The sequence below is a fragment of the Populus trichocarpa genome, chromosome 18 (assembly GCF_000002775.5).
Source record: "Populus trichocarpa isolate Nisqually-1 chromosome 18, P.trichocarpa_v4.1, whole genome shotgun sequence".
Lineage (NCBI taxonomy): Eukaryota > Viridiplantae > Streptophyta > Magnoliopsida > Malpighiales > Salicaceae > Populus > Populus trichocarpa.
Genome location: NC_037302.2, coordinates 14,305,402 through 14,318,656, shown reverse-complemented (window position 1 = coordinate 14,318,656; position 13,255 = coordinate 14,305,402). Strand labels below are relative to the sequence as shown.

The window sequence follows — 13,255 nt, the reverse complement described above, 5'->3', positions numbered from 1 at the left end:
TCAGAACCGCACAATCTATCCTCTACCACCACACGAGCCACCAATAAGTTCTGGGTGCGCCGCACTAAAAAAAGCAGTGCTCGCCATAAGAGGAGAAAATTGACTTTTGTGATGGACATGCTTGTAAGTTTGTAACTTTTGAAACCCGCCTGAGAACAATTTGTCTGGTTCCTCTACCACCACACGTTTGTTCCATTCACCTTAACCAATTTTAATTTTTTTTTTTAAATTTAAATATTAATTTAAAATAATAATAAAATATAATTTTTATTTTCAATATGAAGATCTTTTTCGCTCCGTATAGAGTATTCAAAGTCAAGGAACAAATTTAGAAGCATCTACCCATGTTGTCACGTATGTGGCAAGGTTATCAATTTTGTTTTATTTTGTTTGAAATGACAGAAACATTCCATATTAATTTAAAAAACGGAACAAAACGGAACAATTTTTATATGATTTTAAATCTCGGTCCGTTCCGGATTTTTCGGTTAAATTTCGGCCGGAACGTTCCGGTTTCATTCCACATGTTCTGTTCCGCTCTTGAAAAGCCATTGAATCAAATTGAACCTTGTTCAATTTGAGTTCAATTTAATTAATTAAACCACCCAAGTATAAAAAGCTCTTTTTCATTACTATTTTCAATAACAATGATATTAATAATAATATTAAAAATTATTATTACTATTTTCATTTACAATGATATTAATTTTTTAAAATTAGATTTATCAATAATATATATAGTTTATATTCATGTTGTTTTTTTCATATTTATATTTTGTAGGAATTTGAGCAAAACAAGGAATGATTTAGATTCCATTAGCCTTGATAACATTGACCTAACTTTATATTTAAAATATTTGTGTTAAAACATTTTACTTTTATAATATTTTGATATTTTGTTTAAGTTGAATTACTTTAAGTTAAAGATCTATTTAATCTTGACTATTTAAAAATATTTTAAATTTTGAAATTATATTTGTTTGGCAGTGTGTTTGTATTGCATAATTTATAATTAATTTATCTTGAATTTGAATTATGTTTGTTGAATTTTATATATATGTATGAACAGTACAACCCCGAAACGGCATGCTGAAACACTCCGAAACTGAAACATTCCATTCCAATTAAAAAAACGAAACATTTACCGAAACAGAATTGACAACCTTTGGCTATTAGAAGTAGGATATATTTTTTTTAAATATTTTTTATTTTAAAATATATTAAAATAATATTTTTATTTATTTTTTTAAAATTTATTTTTAATATTCATAGTTTCATATATCAAAAATATGATTTAAAAATTTAATTTAAAATAAAAAAATTAAAACTCAATACCGAATTAAAGGTGGCTAAACAAATCCGTAAATATAATTTTTATTTTTTATTTTTCATTCCCATAAAGCTTCCACCCCTTGAGCCAGCCAAGGGCCTTGATCTACTTACCATTCTTAGTTTCTTACTTCTATTTTATTTGTTCAGCGTCATTCTCTTATCTATCCAATTCATTATATACAGCACATATCCTCTAGCACACACGCACAAGAAAAGAGAACGTAAACAATGGAAATTTTTTACCTCAACCTCTTCTTTGCTGTCTTCTTCATTTCCATTATCGTTCACAAACATAGATCAAAATTCAAGCACCCTAACCTTCCTCCTGGCAGTTCAGGCCTCCCTTATATTGGGGAGACCCTTGAGCTCTTGTTGACAGGATGCAAAGGCCATCCTCAAAAGTTTTTCCTTGACCGTAAAGCTAAATACGCATCAGAAGTATTCAAAACAAACCTTTTCTGTCAGCCTGCAGCAGTTTTGTGTGGTGCTGCAGGTAACAAGTTCTTGTTCTCCAATGAGAACAAGGTTCTTAAAGCTTGGTATCCAGACTTTGTGTGCAAAATATTTCCCTCTTCAGTTCAGAGGTCACTCATTGAACAAGTTGATCGACTGCGCACTTTGCTCCCTGAATTTTTGAGACCTGATGCCTTGAAGAGATACGTTGGCATCTTCGATACGGTTGCCGGAAGACACTTTGCATCAGAATGGGAAAATAAAGAAGTTGTGGTTGTGTTCCCTCTAGCAAAGAGCTTTACATTTGGGTTAGCTTGTAGCTTGTTTCTTAGTATTGAAGACCCCGACCACATTGCAAAACTTGCTAGCCCATTTAACCTTGTAGTTTCCGGTATTTTTTCTATCCCAATTGATTTACCTGGAACTCCACTCAACCGTGCCATCAAGGCCGCAAACTTTATTAGAACAGAGCTTTTTGCGATTATTAAGCAAAGAAAAAAAGATCTAGCAGAGGGAAAGGCATCACCCAAGCAAGATATATTGTCACACATGCTGTTGGCATGCGATGAGAAGGGAGCATTTATGAGTGAGCTAAGCATTGCTGACACAATTCTTGCACTATTAGCCAGTGCACATGAGAGCACCAGTGCAGCTTGTGCATTCATTGTCAAGTATCTTGCTGAGTTACCTCATATTTATGAAGGAGTTTACAAAGGTACGTGTTGTTCATAACTCCATACTCTTCCTTACAAATATCTTTATATAAAAAAACTCTAACCAATAATTGAGTTACATATAATTTTGTTTATAATTGTATTAATAGGTGAAAATAAGAATATAAAATCATCCATCAAGTTTCTCTTAATAGCTTAATATTCTATGTTGAGATCTTAATTATTTGATCATCTAACAATTTAATTTTTTAAAATAAGATGATTTCCCCCCCTCACAGTATAGTCTCTTTGATTAAATATTGATGGGCTTTCATTGATTGATGTGTAATGGTGAGCAAAATATTGTTTGACTTTTTTTTTTCTTAATTTCTCCTGTCAATAGAGCAAATGGAGATATCTGAAACCAAAGCTCCTGGCGATGAGTTGTTAAACTGGAATGATATTCAAAAGATGAGATATTCTTGGAATGTAATTCGTGAAGTGTTGAGACTTTGTCCAACCTTTCCTAATGTTAGAGAAGCCATCCATGGCTTCGATTTCAATGGTTTCTCAATTCCGAAGGGTTGGAAGGTAGGTTTTTTTCTAACTGTTGTTTGTGTACTGTTCTCTTTCCTTTTCTTTATGCTTATCGTTTTCCAAGTTTATCATCAACGACTACTATAAAATGAATTTACAAATGATATAACATATAAAATTAAGAATGAACATCTAGATGGTGTTCCAATGATAAAAAATTGAGATCAAGAGGTTTGTTTTCTCTGTGGTTTCAGGTTCGAGCCCTGTGGTTGCTCATATAATGGCCACTGGAGACTTATATGGTCGTTAACTTCAGGACCCGTGAGATTAGTTGAGATACGCGCAAGCTGTTCCAGACACCCACATTAAACTAAAAAAAAATTAAGTCATTAGTTTTTGTTTTTTAAAATACAATGTTGTTAGCTGATGCAGTAAGACTCTATACTATAATTAGTGGTTATTGATTGGTCCAAGGATCTAGCAACATCAAAATTTGACTGTCAAAGTCAGAGGCTCATTATTACGCTGACAATTATGCTGATGAAGCCGACATTCAACAGTCATAATCATTCACCAAAAGTTTTCTTTGTGGGCATCCATGCAGGTGTATTGGAATGCAAACTCGACGCATAGAAATCCAGAATACTTCCCAGAACCCGAAAGATTCGATCCTTCCAGATTTGAAGGGACCGGACCAGCTCCTTACACATTTGTTCCATTTGGTGGAGGACCCATGATGTGCCCTGGACAAGGGTTTGCTCGCCTAGAAATGCTTATTTTCATGCACAATCTGGTGAAAAGGTTCAAGTTTGATAAATTTGTTGCAGAAGAGAAGATAATGTTTAGTCCGATGCCAATACCTGAAAAGGGAGTTCCCATTCGCCTCTTTCCTCACAGACCTTAGAGAACCAGATCCCCCCCTCCCCCGGGTTATCTGTACTTGCAAGTAAAGGGAAAAACAATTTTTTTTGGTCATTAATCATTATTTTTTATTTTTAATTCACTCTTGTCCAGCTGATATTTATTTCATCCATCACTTTTATTTTCTCTTTTTGTATCATATCATCTAGTTTTATTTCCTTGTGTTTATTTATTTAATTCCTGTTATTCCCTTGGTGATCTTTCTTTATATTGCTGCATTTTAAATTTAATGTTTAACATATTATTAATCAGTAATTTTGACATTCATAAATAATTTTACAATGAAAATCATTCCACAACAGAGTTTTAAAAGCTTAATTTCAAGATGATTTACTAAATTAATTTCTGAGATGAAAAATAATTCTAGGATCCCACCGGAAGATAAAAATAAATAATAAATATTATTAATTATTAATCTCAACTTTACAATAAAAGTCATCAGACGATAAGAACAATTACTGAGGTGAAAAAAAATGAAGGATATTTTCCGGGCTCTCACCAAAATTGTTGGAGGATCCTCATAGATATCCACCGTGTTGAGATAAAAAATGATAAAAAGAAAATCAAAATTAGAGGAAGCATACGGTAGAAATAAATAAATAAATAAATAAATAATCCTTTTTTCTAGGCTACACAAGCATTCTCAGAGGAGGAGTAAAAATCCGAGACTCCTGTCTTTGACATGACCGGAGCCGATGAATCTAGATAATTTTGATAATATAAATAAAAAATAAATTAACTAATATATAAATTTGAAGTGTGTTTTTATATCAAATTATTAAACTATAAAATAATACACACACACATGCGCTTTATGTTAATATCAACATATGTCTATATATTAAAAAAATATTAATTATAATAAATCTCATACTCACCCACACAGTTGGCATTCAACTAAAGTGGGCTGGGAGCTTTTTGATGCTTGCTTGCTTCTCTGTTAGCGACGTGGCTCATTTCTTTCCCTTCGCTTTTCTAGAAGGGAAAAAAATGGGAGGCGGGTAAAGAGTTGAACTCGGACACGAAGGCCATTAATATGAGTTGAACTTACACGTTAAGGAATTGCACCGCCGCAATACACAGTAGAACCAAACAAAGAGGAGAATAAAAATATCTAACTAAGGTCCCAACAACCAAATTTGGTTAGTCGTCATCTGGACTGGACTAAAAGCATGTTTATCATTGCCTGAACTATTGTTTGTTATTTTTTATTTATTTTAAATTAAAATGTTTTATTGTTTGAATATTACGGGATTGTTTGAGATGGTGGTAGTAATCTACACTGCACTATGTCTATCAAAAATAAATTTTAAAAAATAAAATATATTATTTTAATATATTTTTAAATAAAAAATATTTTAAAAAATAATATATTTTCAAACATCTTTTAAATTGAAAATATATTAAATTATTGTTTTTAATTTTTTTAATCCTCAACATCATTATACTTAAATTATTAAAAAATACTTGAAAAATATTAATTTAATATATTTAAAAAACTTCAAAACCAGGTGAATTATAAAAATAAATAATCTCTAAATATGTAATTAGTAATGTGATGAAAAATATTTTTGCAAAAATGTTTTTAAATTTAGGATGTATTAAAATAATATTTTTTATATTATTTTTATTTATAACATCAACATGTTTCATAAAAAATTATATAAAAATCTAAATTTTTTTTATATAAAAAATATTTTAAAATACGAGTTGAATAGAAAAAAACAAACACCTTGTGATTTACTTTTAAATCAAATCATGTATTTGGATACGGGTCAAATCAACCTTCCCACTCCTAATCAAAGGCAGTTTTAATCACGTCATAATAACATATGCGAACGTTTGGTTAGAAATTAGAAATAGAAGAGATGGATGAAATAAATGGAAATACCATTTTACCCCTGAAACTCAATGCTTCCCTTGCAACTGTAGGGGACAAAATCATCGGTGCACAGTAGTAATCACAGTGTAGAATTATTATTTTTTTTTACTTTTATTTTCATTTTAATATGTTCTTAAAATAAAAAATCCTTGAGAACCGAATTAGACCCACCATTTGATTTGAATCAGTACGTACCAAATGTAGCAATCTATTTAATCGAACAGCAACATAATTAGACCCAGCAGTCAATTCTAAGAAAACTGCTAGATTGTGAACTTGGAATCCTGCATGGTGGTCCAATTGTTGCCCTATTCTGAACTTGCTCCAACCAATATCAGACCTCAACAAGTAAAAGGCCTTCAGCACATTGAACGAAAATTAGGCCTAGCTTTCATCCTTTTCTTTTATTTTTTGGATTTGAGGAAACTCCTCCTTCTAGAAAGCGCACTTTGTGGGTTCAGGTGAGCGAGTAAAACCCTGACTGTCCCAGACTCTTACAAGATATGCACGTCCTTACTCGAACTCAAAACCTACTGTGCAAATCTTAAGCCCTTTACCATCATGCTTCATCCTTTTCTTGGTAAATAACAAGCAGCGTTTATCTTACCTCTGCATTTGCATTTTGATATCTTTTCAAAGGACAAAAAAAGGAACTTGCATTTTGGGAGACACTGGCTTTGATTGACACGAAATGCAGCGGATAGCAGGGGAATACAAGGACAGCAAGTACAAGCTGATCCAGAGAAATACAAATGCTTGATAGATATAAGCAATTTGAAGGCTGATGCATCTTTCGGTAAGAAACCTGAAGCCCTCAAGGTTCCTCTTCATCCGGTGAAACAGGGAATTCTCTGTCCTCGGTGACCTTGTTTCCCTGCATAGCTGCAAATACACCACTTGCTAGAGATATAACTATGCTGAAAAATTTGTGGTTGCCATACAGAACCATCTGTTAACAGAGGCAATAGTACCCAGAAAAAACGAAGCATCTGATTTCGAGAACAAATTTAAAGCCAGTTAAATGTGTCATCTAGGGGTTCTGAACAGTGGATCTTAGTGGGCTAGGTCCAAGTTCTACATAGAGATCACTTTCAACACAATCATTGAATTGCAGTTAAATTTTGCCAAGAGATTCGGGCTAGCTGGCTTTGCTGGCTCGCATCTAGAAGTCATTTCAAAAAGACTCTGCTTAATTTGATTTCATTATTTTCCTCTTCGATTTTAGATTTTTAACCTTAATTTCAGATTTTATTTCTGTTTAGAAATTCTGATTTCACTTCCTTGTAAGTTCGATTTTAAACTTATTTAAAGGATTGTAATTTTTTATTTTTTTGACAAGTAGACTAATAATACAAGTTTTAATGGTTGGGCTGTCCCATTGGGAATGAAGATAGACCTATATATACTTTTTATTTTTTTTTAAAAAAAAACAGAGACCAACAAGATGAAGAAAAATTAAGAGAGGTCATCCCGGCCAGCATGATGTCGAGATTTTGCATCATCTAATTTCAAGCTTTGTGAAACGCACAGTCCACTTGCCTTTCGTTTGGACACTGTTCAAGATAATGTGAACTCATCATTGTCATTTAACAATGCATCATTACTAGGAGTAAATCATCAGAGAAAATCATTCGAAACTCTTTTAACCATCATGTTAATTGGAGAGTAAGTTAAACAACGCACATGCTAATCAGAACAGGCATACTATATGAGAAAAGCCTATATGAAAGTTTGATTGGAATTCGCATTTGCTTTTCAAAATATTTTTTTTTCAGAAATATATTAAAATAATAATTTTTATTTTTAAAAAATTATTTTTAATATTAACGTATCTAAATAATCTAAAAATACTAAAATAATATTAATTTAAATTAAAAAATAAAAAAATAAATTTTTAAAAACATAAAAATAATCAAGGCAGAAGTTCACGACAACAAGAGCCGAAGAAGAATCAGTAGCGGCAAGCTAGCAGAAGACAGCGGTGGCATACCATTGTTATATACATTCTTCTTTTGGTTTATTTTATGCAGATACCACCATCAGCTGCCACGTTCCTTTCGTTAACTTGTTGGACAGAAGCTTTCACTTTCCTTGCTACGTTACTTGCATTTGGTAGCTCTGACTTGCCTAAAACAGGAAAATATAGCAAGAAAAGACGTCAATTTAAAATATTAAAATTAAAGATAAATTGCAATAAACTTTCTGAAGTACTGCAAAATAATAGAGATAACTCAAGAAATTAAAAATTTGACAAAAACCGCTGCTCGTTGAAGAAAATATCACACAATTCCTATTTAATTTATAACCAAAATCACCTTAATTAAGGTTATGAGCATTTTAGGCACATAAGAAAATTTCTCGTCTCTGTAATTTTAAGATACTAAAAATAATTATATACTATTTTCTACGAAACCCTTTCAATTTTTTTTTTTAATTTTTAAATTTATATAAAGTCATCATTACTGTTTAATTTCGTAAGATTTTCAAAGTCCTAACCCACTTGATTATTAATGTTTTGATATTATATCACAAAATCATTAAATTATTGTTTCAGGTTTCAAAAATAGTTTATATATTACTCTCCAAGAATCACTAAGTTATTGCAATTTACCAAAAAAAAAAAAAACTGAATACAATTCCATTGCAGTTAATTTTCAATATATACTACTTACTTGTAGTTATTTTTCCATGACCTTTGCTACGAGGTGTGCTAGTACCAACCCCATTTGCCTCATTTCTCTTTTTACCTATTTGGACAATTGATTTGGTCGTAGAAATCTTCTCCTTTTTCATAGCATCAGTGGCATTTAGTAGCTTTGAATTCCCTCCATCGATCAAGATCATTGTTACAAGATCTCAGTTTAAACTATAAAGTTGAGGAAATTTAATTGCTGTTTTTAATTATTTTTCAAAATAGAGAACTTACTGGGAATTTTGGTTTTAGGACCGTTGTTACAAGATGGGCTGGTAGCGACACCATTTGCCTCCTTTCTTGTATTACCTTGTTGGACACTCAATCTAGAAGAAGTCGTCTTCTCCTTTTTTGTTGTATTTCTTGCTTCAAGTACCTTCGAATTACCTCCGACTGACCATTTTTACAAGATGTAAAATAAAACTACTTGAAATATAATTCAAGGGAAGTTATCTTTCAAAACATAGCACTACTTACCGGCAGTTGTTTTTCTTATAAGATGATTGTTCCTAGGTTTGCTGGTACCAACGCGATTTGCCTCATCCCTTTTGCTTCCTTGTTGGGGATGAGGTGATTGAATTGTTGAAGTCTTCTCATTGCTCGTTCCATTACTTGCATCTAGTAGGTTTGAATTGCCTCCAATAAGACCAACGGTCACACAAAGTTAATTTGAGGTAATCAAAAGAATAGAATAGATCAAATTCTAGTTAGTTTTCGAAGCACTTCACTTACTGGGAGTTGTTTGAAGTGTCTTTGTTACAACATCACTGGCCTCACTCCTTCCGCTGTCTTGTTGGACGGTTGATTGTGTGGAAGAAGTCCTCTCCTCTGTGATTGCTTCACTTGCATTTGGTAGCTTTGAATTCCCTCCAACATGACTGTTCTTGTCACAAGACCTGGTGTAGTGTCCAGCTTTATGGCACTTCCCACACTTCAAAGATCCATAAAAAGTGAAGTTAAATTCTGAAAACTATGCTGGCTATGATTTTTATTTGAAAGTTCGTATATGTACATATAATGTTATAAAAAATATCAAATAGGGAAGCCCGAGCAGGTACACGATACATACCATGACAAGATGTTTCTGGTTATAAGCACGAGTTTTGATCTTCTCTAGTGTCTCGGCAACTTCTTTCATTGATGGACGGAATTTGGGGTTACGAACGAGACATCTCAGAGCAAGCATTGCTATTTCTGAAGCCTGCCCAGTAACATACTTCCCCTCCAACCTGGAGTCCATTATGCCTCTCAACCTGAATCTATTACTTAGATATTTCTCGGCCCATTCCCCCACGGTTTGATCATCATTGATATTTTTTGTTAATCTTGAACCAGTTAGCAGCTGAACCAAAACAACACCAAAGCCATAAACATCGCTCTTCACACACAACTCCCCTAACCAAACCAATTCGATAAAATCAATGTCATGACAAAGCTTAGCAGTTAGCAGAAGTTAATAATTAACAAGTTAAGAAGATCGAGACAAATTGGCAACTACAGGAGCTTTGCCCAGAACAAAATCCAACCATAAAAATATCATTAATTAAATTCTTTGCATTAATCGGCAGTTTCATTGTTAATGCTTGTTTTGTTCTGTATTCTCTTCGTATAATTGTACTGATTACTGAATTTTGTTCGGTGCTTTTGCCCTGTGGTTGCTTTTTTATCTAAAAAAAAATAAAAATCTTACAAGTACGCAAGGTACAAGAAATTACCAGTCTGAGCATAAAGAGGATCCATATAACCATATGTGCCAACAATTCTATCTTCTTGTATATATTCATCATGATCTCTCAAGGGTGCAGGCGCTGTGATTGCCAGTCCAAAGTCTGCTATCTTCGCAGTATAGGACTAGAGAAACATTGGGGTTAGGTAGCGTAGATTTCCATTTTGGAAAGATAATCCAACAGTTTCTTTTCAATTGCTGAGTCATGAATAATTGTACCAATAACGTGATGCTTACAACATTAACAGTTCTTCAGATTGCCAAAATTGCTAGAAAAGTCATGACGCATCAGTGGAAATAAATGAGTCAACCATGAAAACTAGGTAAAGGAGGAAAACAAAAGCAAGACAATAGCAGAAATATAGATGCAGAGAGATATGATAAATGTACACAGAGAAACAATCAGGTGAATATGCAGTGATGTTGGCACTGGCAAGCAAACAGAAGCACTAGCAGAAATGTAAAGTTTTGTTATGCAAACATGGTCAGTAGAAGTAATCTCACTGAAAAGATGTATCAAGAGACTATTGTTTTGTCTGAACTGGGTGACCTTTCTATATGTTACTGCATACTATTTGAAAAATCATACAGAATTTACCTTATCAAGTAGTATATTTGAGGGCTTCATATCTCTGAAAATTATTGGGTGCTCTAATGTATGCAAGTAAGACAGTCCTTCAGCAATTTCTATCGCGATTTTAAGCCTAATTTCCCATGAAAGTACTCGTTCTGGTTTCTCTGTAACAGGAGAAACATGTGTGTTAGGAACAAAAATAAGGTTGTACAATGTTGAGTTTGATATTGTAGTATACAACTCCAAATTGAGAATAATAAGAATTTCTCCATACTGGAAAATAAATGGTAGTCTAAGCCGCGTTTTTGCATGTATTCATAGACAAGGATCTTCTCTTCATTTGCACGACAAAAACCCAAAACCTTCAAAATATTCGGATGAGACACCATTCCCAGTAAACTGATCTCTGTCTATACCAATAAATGATATGGTAAGTAAGAGGACAAACGGTTTGTTACCTGACTACCGTAAGCACTTCAAGGGAAATTTACTACATAGATTCAGTTTATATAGGGAAAATTAATCATGCTGCCGGACATCATACTAGTTAATGGATTCGTAAATAATTGAAGAGTGAATTATAAGGTCAATAAAAACAAACAAACAAACAAACCGTAAATTCTAGATATCCTTGTCTGCTGCGTCCAGATAATCTCTTGACAGCAATTGCTCGGTTCCTAGCACCCTTAGATGGCATCTGCTCCTTGAGCCAACCCTTGTAGACATTGCCAAAACCTCCCCTTCCAATCAGCAGATTCATACTAAAGTTGAAGGTCGCTGCCCTCAACTCTTCATATGTGAAATCTCTCAACTTTGAATTGTCTAATGCACCAAGTATTACGTTGTTCTCACCCGAAAGAGGTGCATTAGACATCCATGTTGAAATACAGGCAGTTACCATTGTGAAACAGCAGCTGTATTCAGCGGAATCCATAGGAGATGCATCAACTGATTACAAGTGCAAATTCTATGAGATAGGATTTGAGGCCTTGTGCAGAGATAAAAATGGACTTGCTCTTAGACTTAGATTATTCAAAAACTTATTGGCATAGAATTATATATGAATCCCAGCATTCAATTGGGTAGGGGACTGATACAGGAGGATCTCAACAGTCAGATATGAATCCATTACAATTAAAGCTTAACAAACACATTTATGGATGAGATGAACAGGTTCAAGTTCAAGAAGAGGTCTAGCAGCAGTAAACAACCTATTTGATGGAAATGAGCATAACTTTTGATCCCACGATTGTATTGTCCTCAAATTTTCAAGAGATTCCACATGCTCTATTCTAGAGTGAGTCGGCTTGCTATATTCAGCCAAGGTCAGGAAGACCTTCAAATTAGGCCTTGAAGATGCTCTTTTTTTTTAGTTTGTGTTTTTTTCCCAATTAATTTTTTATTTTGACTTTTAATTTTCCTATATGTCTGGGATTCTTTTTTCCTTTCTTGCTGAGGTCGAGGATTGACTTATTTAAGCTATTGCAGACCTCTTTTATGGAGGAGATTTTGGCAGATTATATTTTGATTGAGAATAAACAGAGTGGCTATGGTCTATCTAGCCCTTTTGGCAAATTTTGTCTTCCTATTCTCTTTGATTCCTAATCTATTTGGTTCAGGTTGCGTTAGGGACTCTGCATATCCTGAGGCATTGTTAAATCTATGCAATTAATATGTAAAGAAAAAAAGAAAGAGTGAAATGAGATATCTCTCAAAACACGAACAAAATGAACAAGGCCAGGTGCAAATACTAAGTTAAGGAAGCACAAAGGGAAGAACATAAATCATGTGCATCAATGACAAGATACCATAAATTAATCTATATATGATGATAAACTAACCATCAACCAGTTTTAAGATGGAATCACGAGGGGAGTCCGAGTCCGAGTCCGAGTCCGAGTCTAGGTCTGGAACTGGGGCAGCAACGGAAGTTCGACTTAAAGTATCAGCTGCAAGACAATTCCAGTGAATCCCCATCCGTCTTTACAAGAATCAGTGATGACCTGCAGGATTAGAGAGAAACAGAGAAGGTCTAGAGAACAGAGTTTGTTTAGACTTATGTGGATACTACGTTTTCTGCAATGACGTGATGATTTTTTCAATGACTACAGATATAATTTCATCTTTATTCAAGCATTTTCAACCAGAGAAGTCTTTCTAGACGTGTATACTTTCTTCGAGGTAAGTGCCACGCACTTGCTTGGAAGCACCTCAACTTTTCCAACACTGAGAGTTTCCTTTTTCGATCGATACATCCACCAATTCAATGTTTCGAAACCATAGATATTAAACTAGGGCCGGGGGTAGAGCTGGATAAGGGCCAAGTATGGTCGACCTGAGAAATTAAAAAAAAAAATATTTAATATTTTAATATTTTACAAGAAAAAATTAAAAATATTTTATGTATATTTAGGTTATATAGAGCCATTACATATATAAAAAAAAAAATCAAAAAGCATTCTATGTAGTTTATATATACAGTTAT

General features: G+C 33.4%; 2 protein-coding genes across 4 annotated transcripts; one reads left to right on the top strand and one right to left on the bottom strand.

Moving 5' to 3' along the window:
• The first annotated feature begins 1,560 nt into the window (after positions 1-1,560).
• On the top strand, positions 1,561-3,978 carry LOC7484042 (beta-amyrin 28-monooxygenase). Its single transcript, XM_002325202.3, has 3 exons — positions 1,561-2,500; positions 2,842-3,029; positions 3,580-3,978. Exons 1-3 carry the CDS (start codon positions 1,561-1,563, stop codon positions 3,877-3,879), a joined length of 1,428 nt encoding a protein of 475 aa, XP_002325238.3. The 3' UTR covers positions 3,880-3,978.
• A 1,940-nt stretch (positions 3,979-5,918) lies between these two features.
• On the bottom strand, positions 5,919-13,032 carry LOC7490474 (probable serine/threonine-protein kinase PBL2). Of its 3 annotated transcripts, XM_024589946.2 has the most exons (12): positions 12,612-13,031; positions 11,384-11,718; positions 11,045-11,180; positions 10,795-10,934; positions 10,186-10,321; positions 9,540-9,865; positions 9,203-9,401; positions 8,948-9,106; positions 8,705-8,863; positions 8,451-8,603; positions 7,769-7,905; positions 5,919-6,660 (listed from the first exon to the last, which is right to left on the bottom strand). In XM_024589946.2, exons 1-11 carry the CDS (start codon positions 12,745-12,747, stop codon positions 7,796-7,798), a joined length of 1,989 nt encoding a protein of 662 aa, XP_024445714.1. In that variant the 5' UTR covers positions 12,748-13,031; the 3' UTR covers positions 5,919-6,660; positions 7,769-7,795. The 3 variants fall into 3 exon arrangements, with proteins under 3 accessions (XP_024445714.1, XP_052305138.1, XP_052305139.1); XM_052449178.1 differs by lacking the exon at positions 5,919-6,660 and having other exon boundaries at positions 7,627-7,905; XM_052449179.1 differs by lacking the exons at positions 5,919-6,660; positions 8,451-8,603 and having other exon boundaries at positions 7,783-7,905; positions 12,612-13,032.
• Positions 13,033-13,255: the final 223 nt, after the last annotated feature.

Coding starts and splice junctions, on each gene's coding strand:
- LOC7484042 (XM_002325202.3), top strand. CDS start 1,561: ATGGAAATTTTTTACCTCAACCTCTTCTTTGCTGTCTTCTTCATTTCC. Junction 2,501..2,841: donor TTATGAAGGAGTTTACAAAG/GTACGTGTTGTT, acceptor TCCTGTCAATAG/AGCAAATGGAGATATCTGAA. Junction 3,030..3,579: donor CAATTCCGAAGGGTTGGAAG/GTAGGTTTTTTT, acceptor GCATCCATGCAG/GTGTATTGGAATGCAAACTC.
- LOC7490474 (XM_024589946.2), bottom strand. CDS start 12,747: ATGGGGATTCACTGGAATTGTCTTGCAGCTGATACTTTAAGTCGAACT. Junction 9,866..10,185: donor TCCTCTTTATGCTCAGACTG/GTAATTTCTTGT, acceptor TGGTTTGGTTAG/GGGAGTTGTGTGTGAAGAGC. Junction 8,604..8,704: donor TCCTAAAACCAAAATTCCCA/GTAAGTTCTCTA, acceptor TGATCGATGGAG/GGAATTCAAAGCTACTAAAT.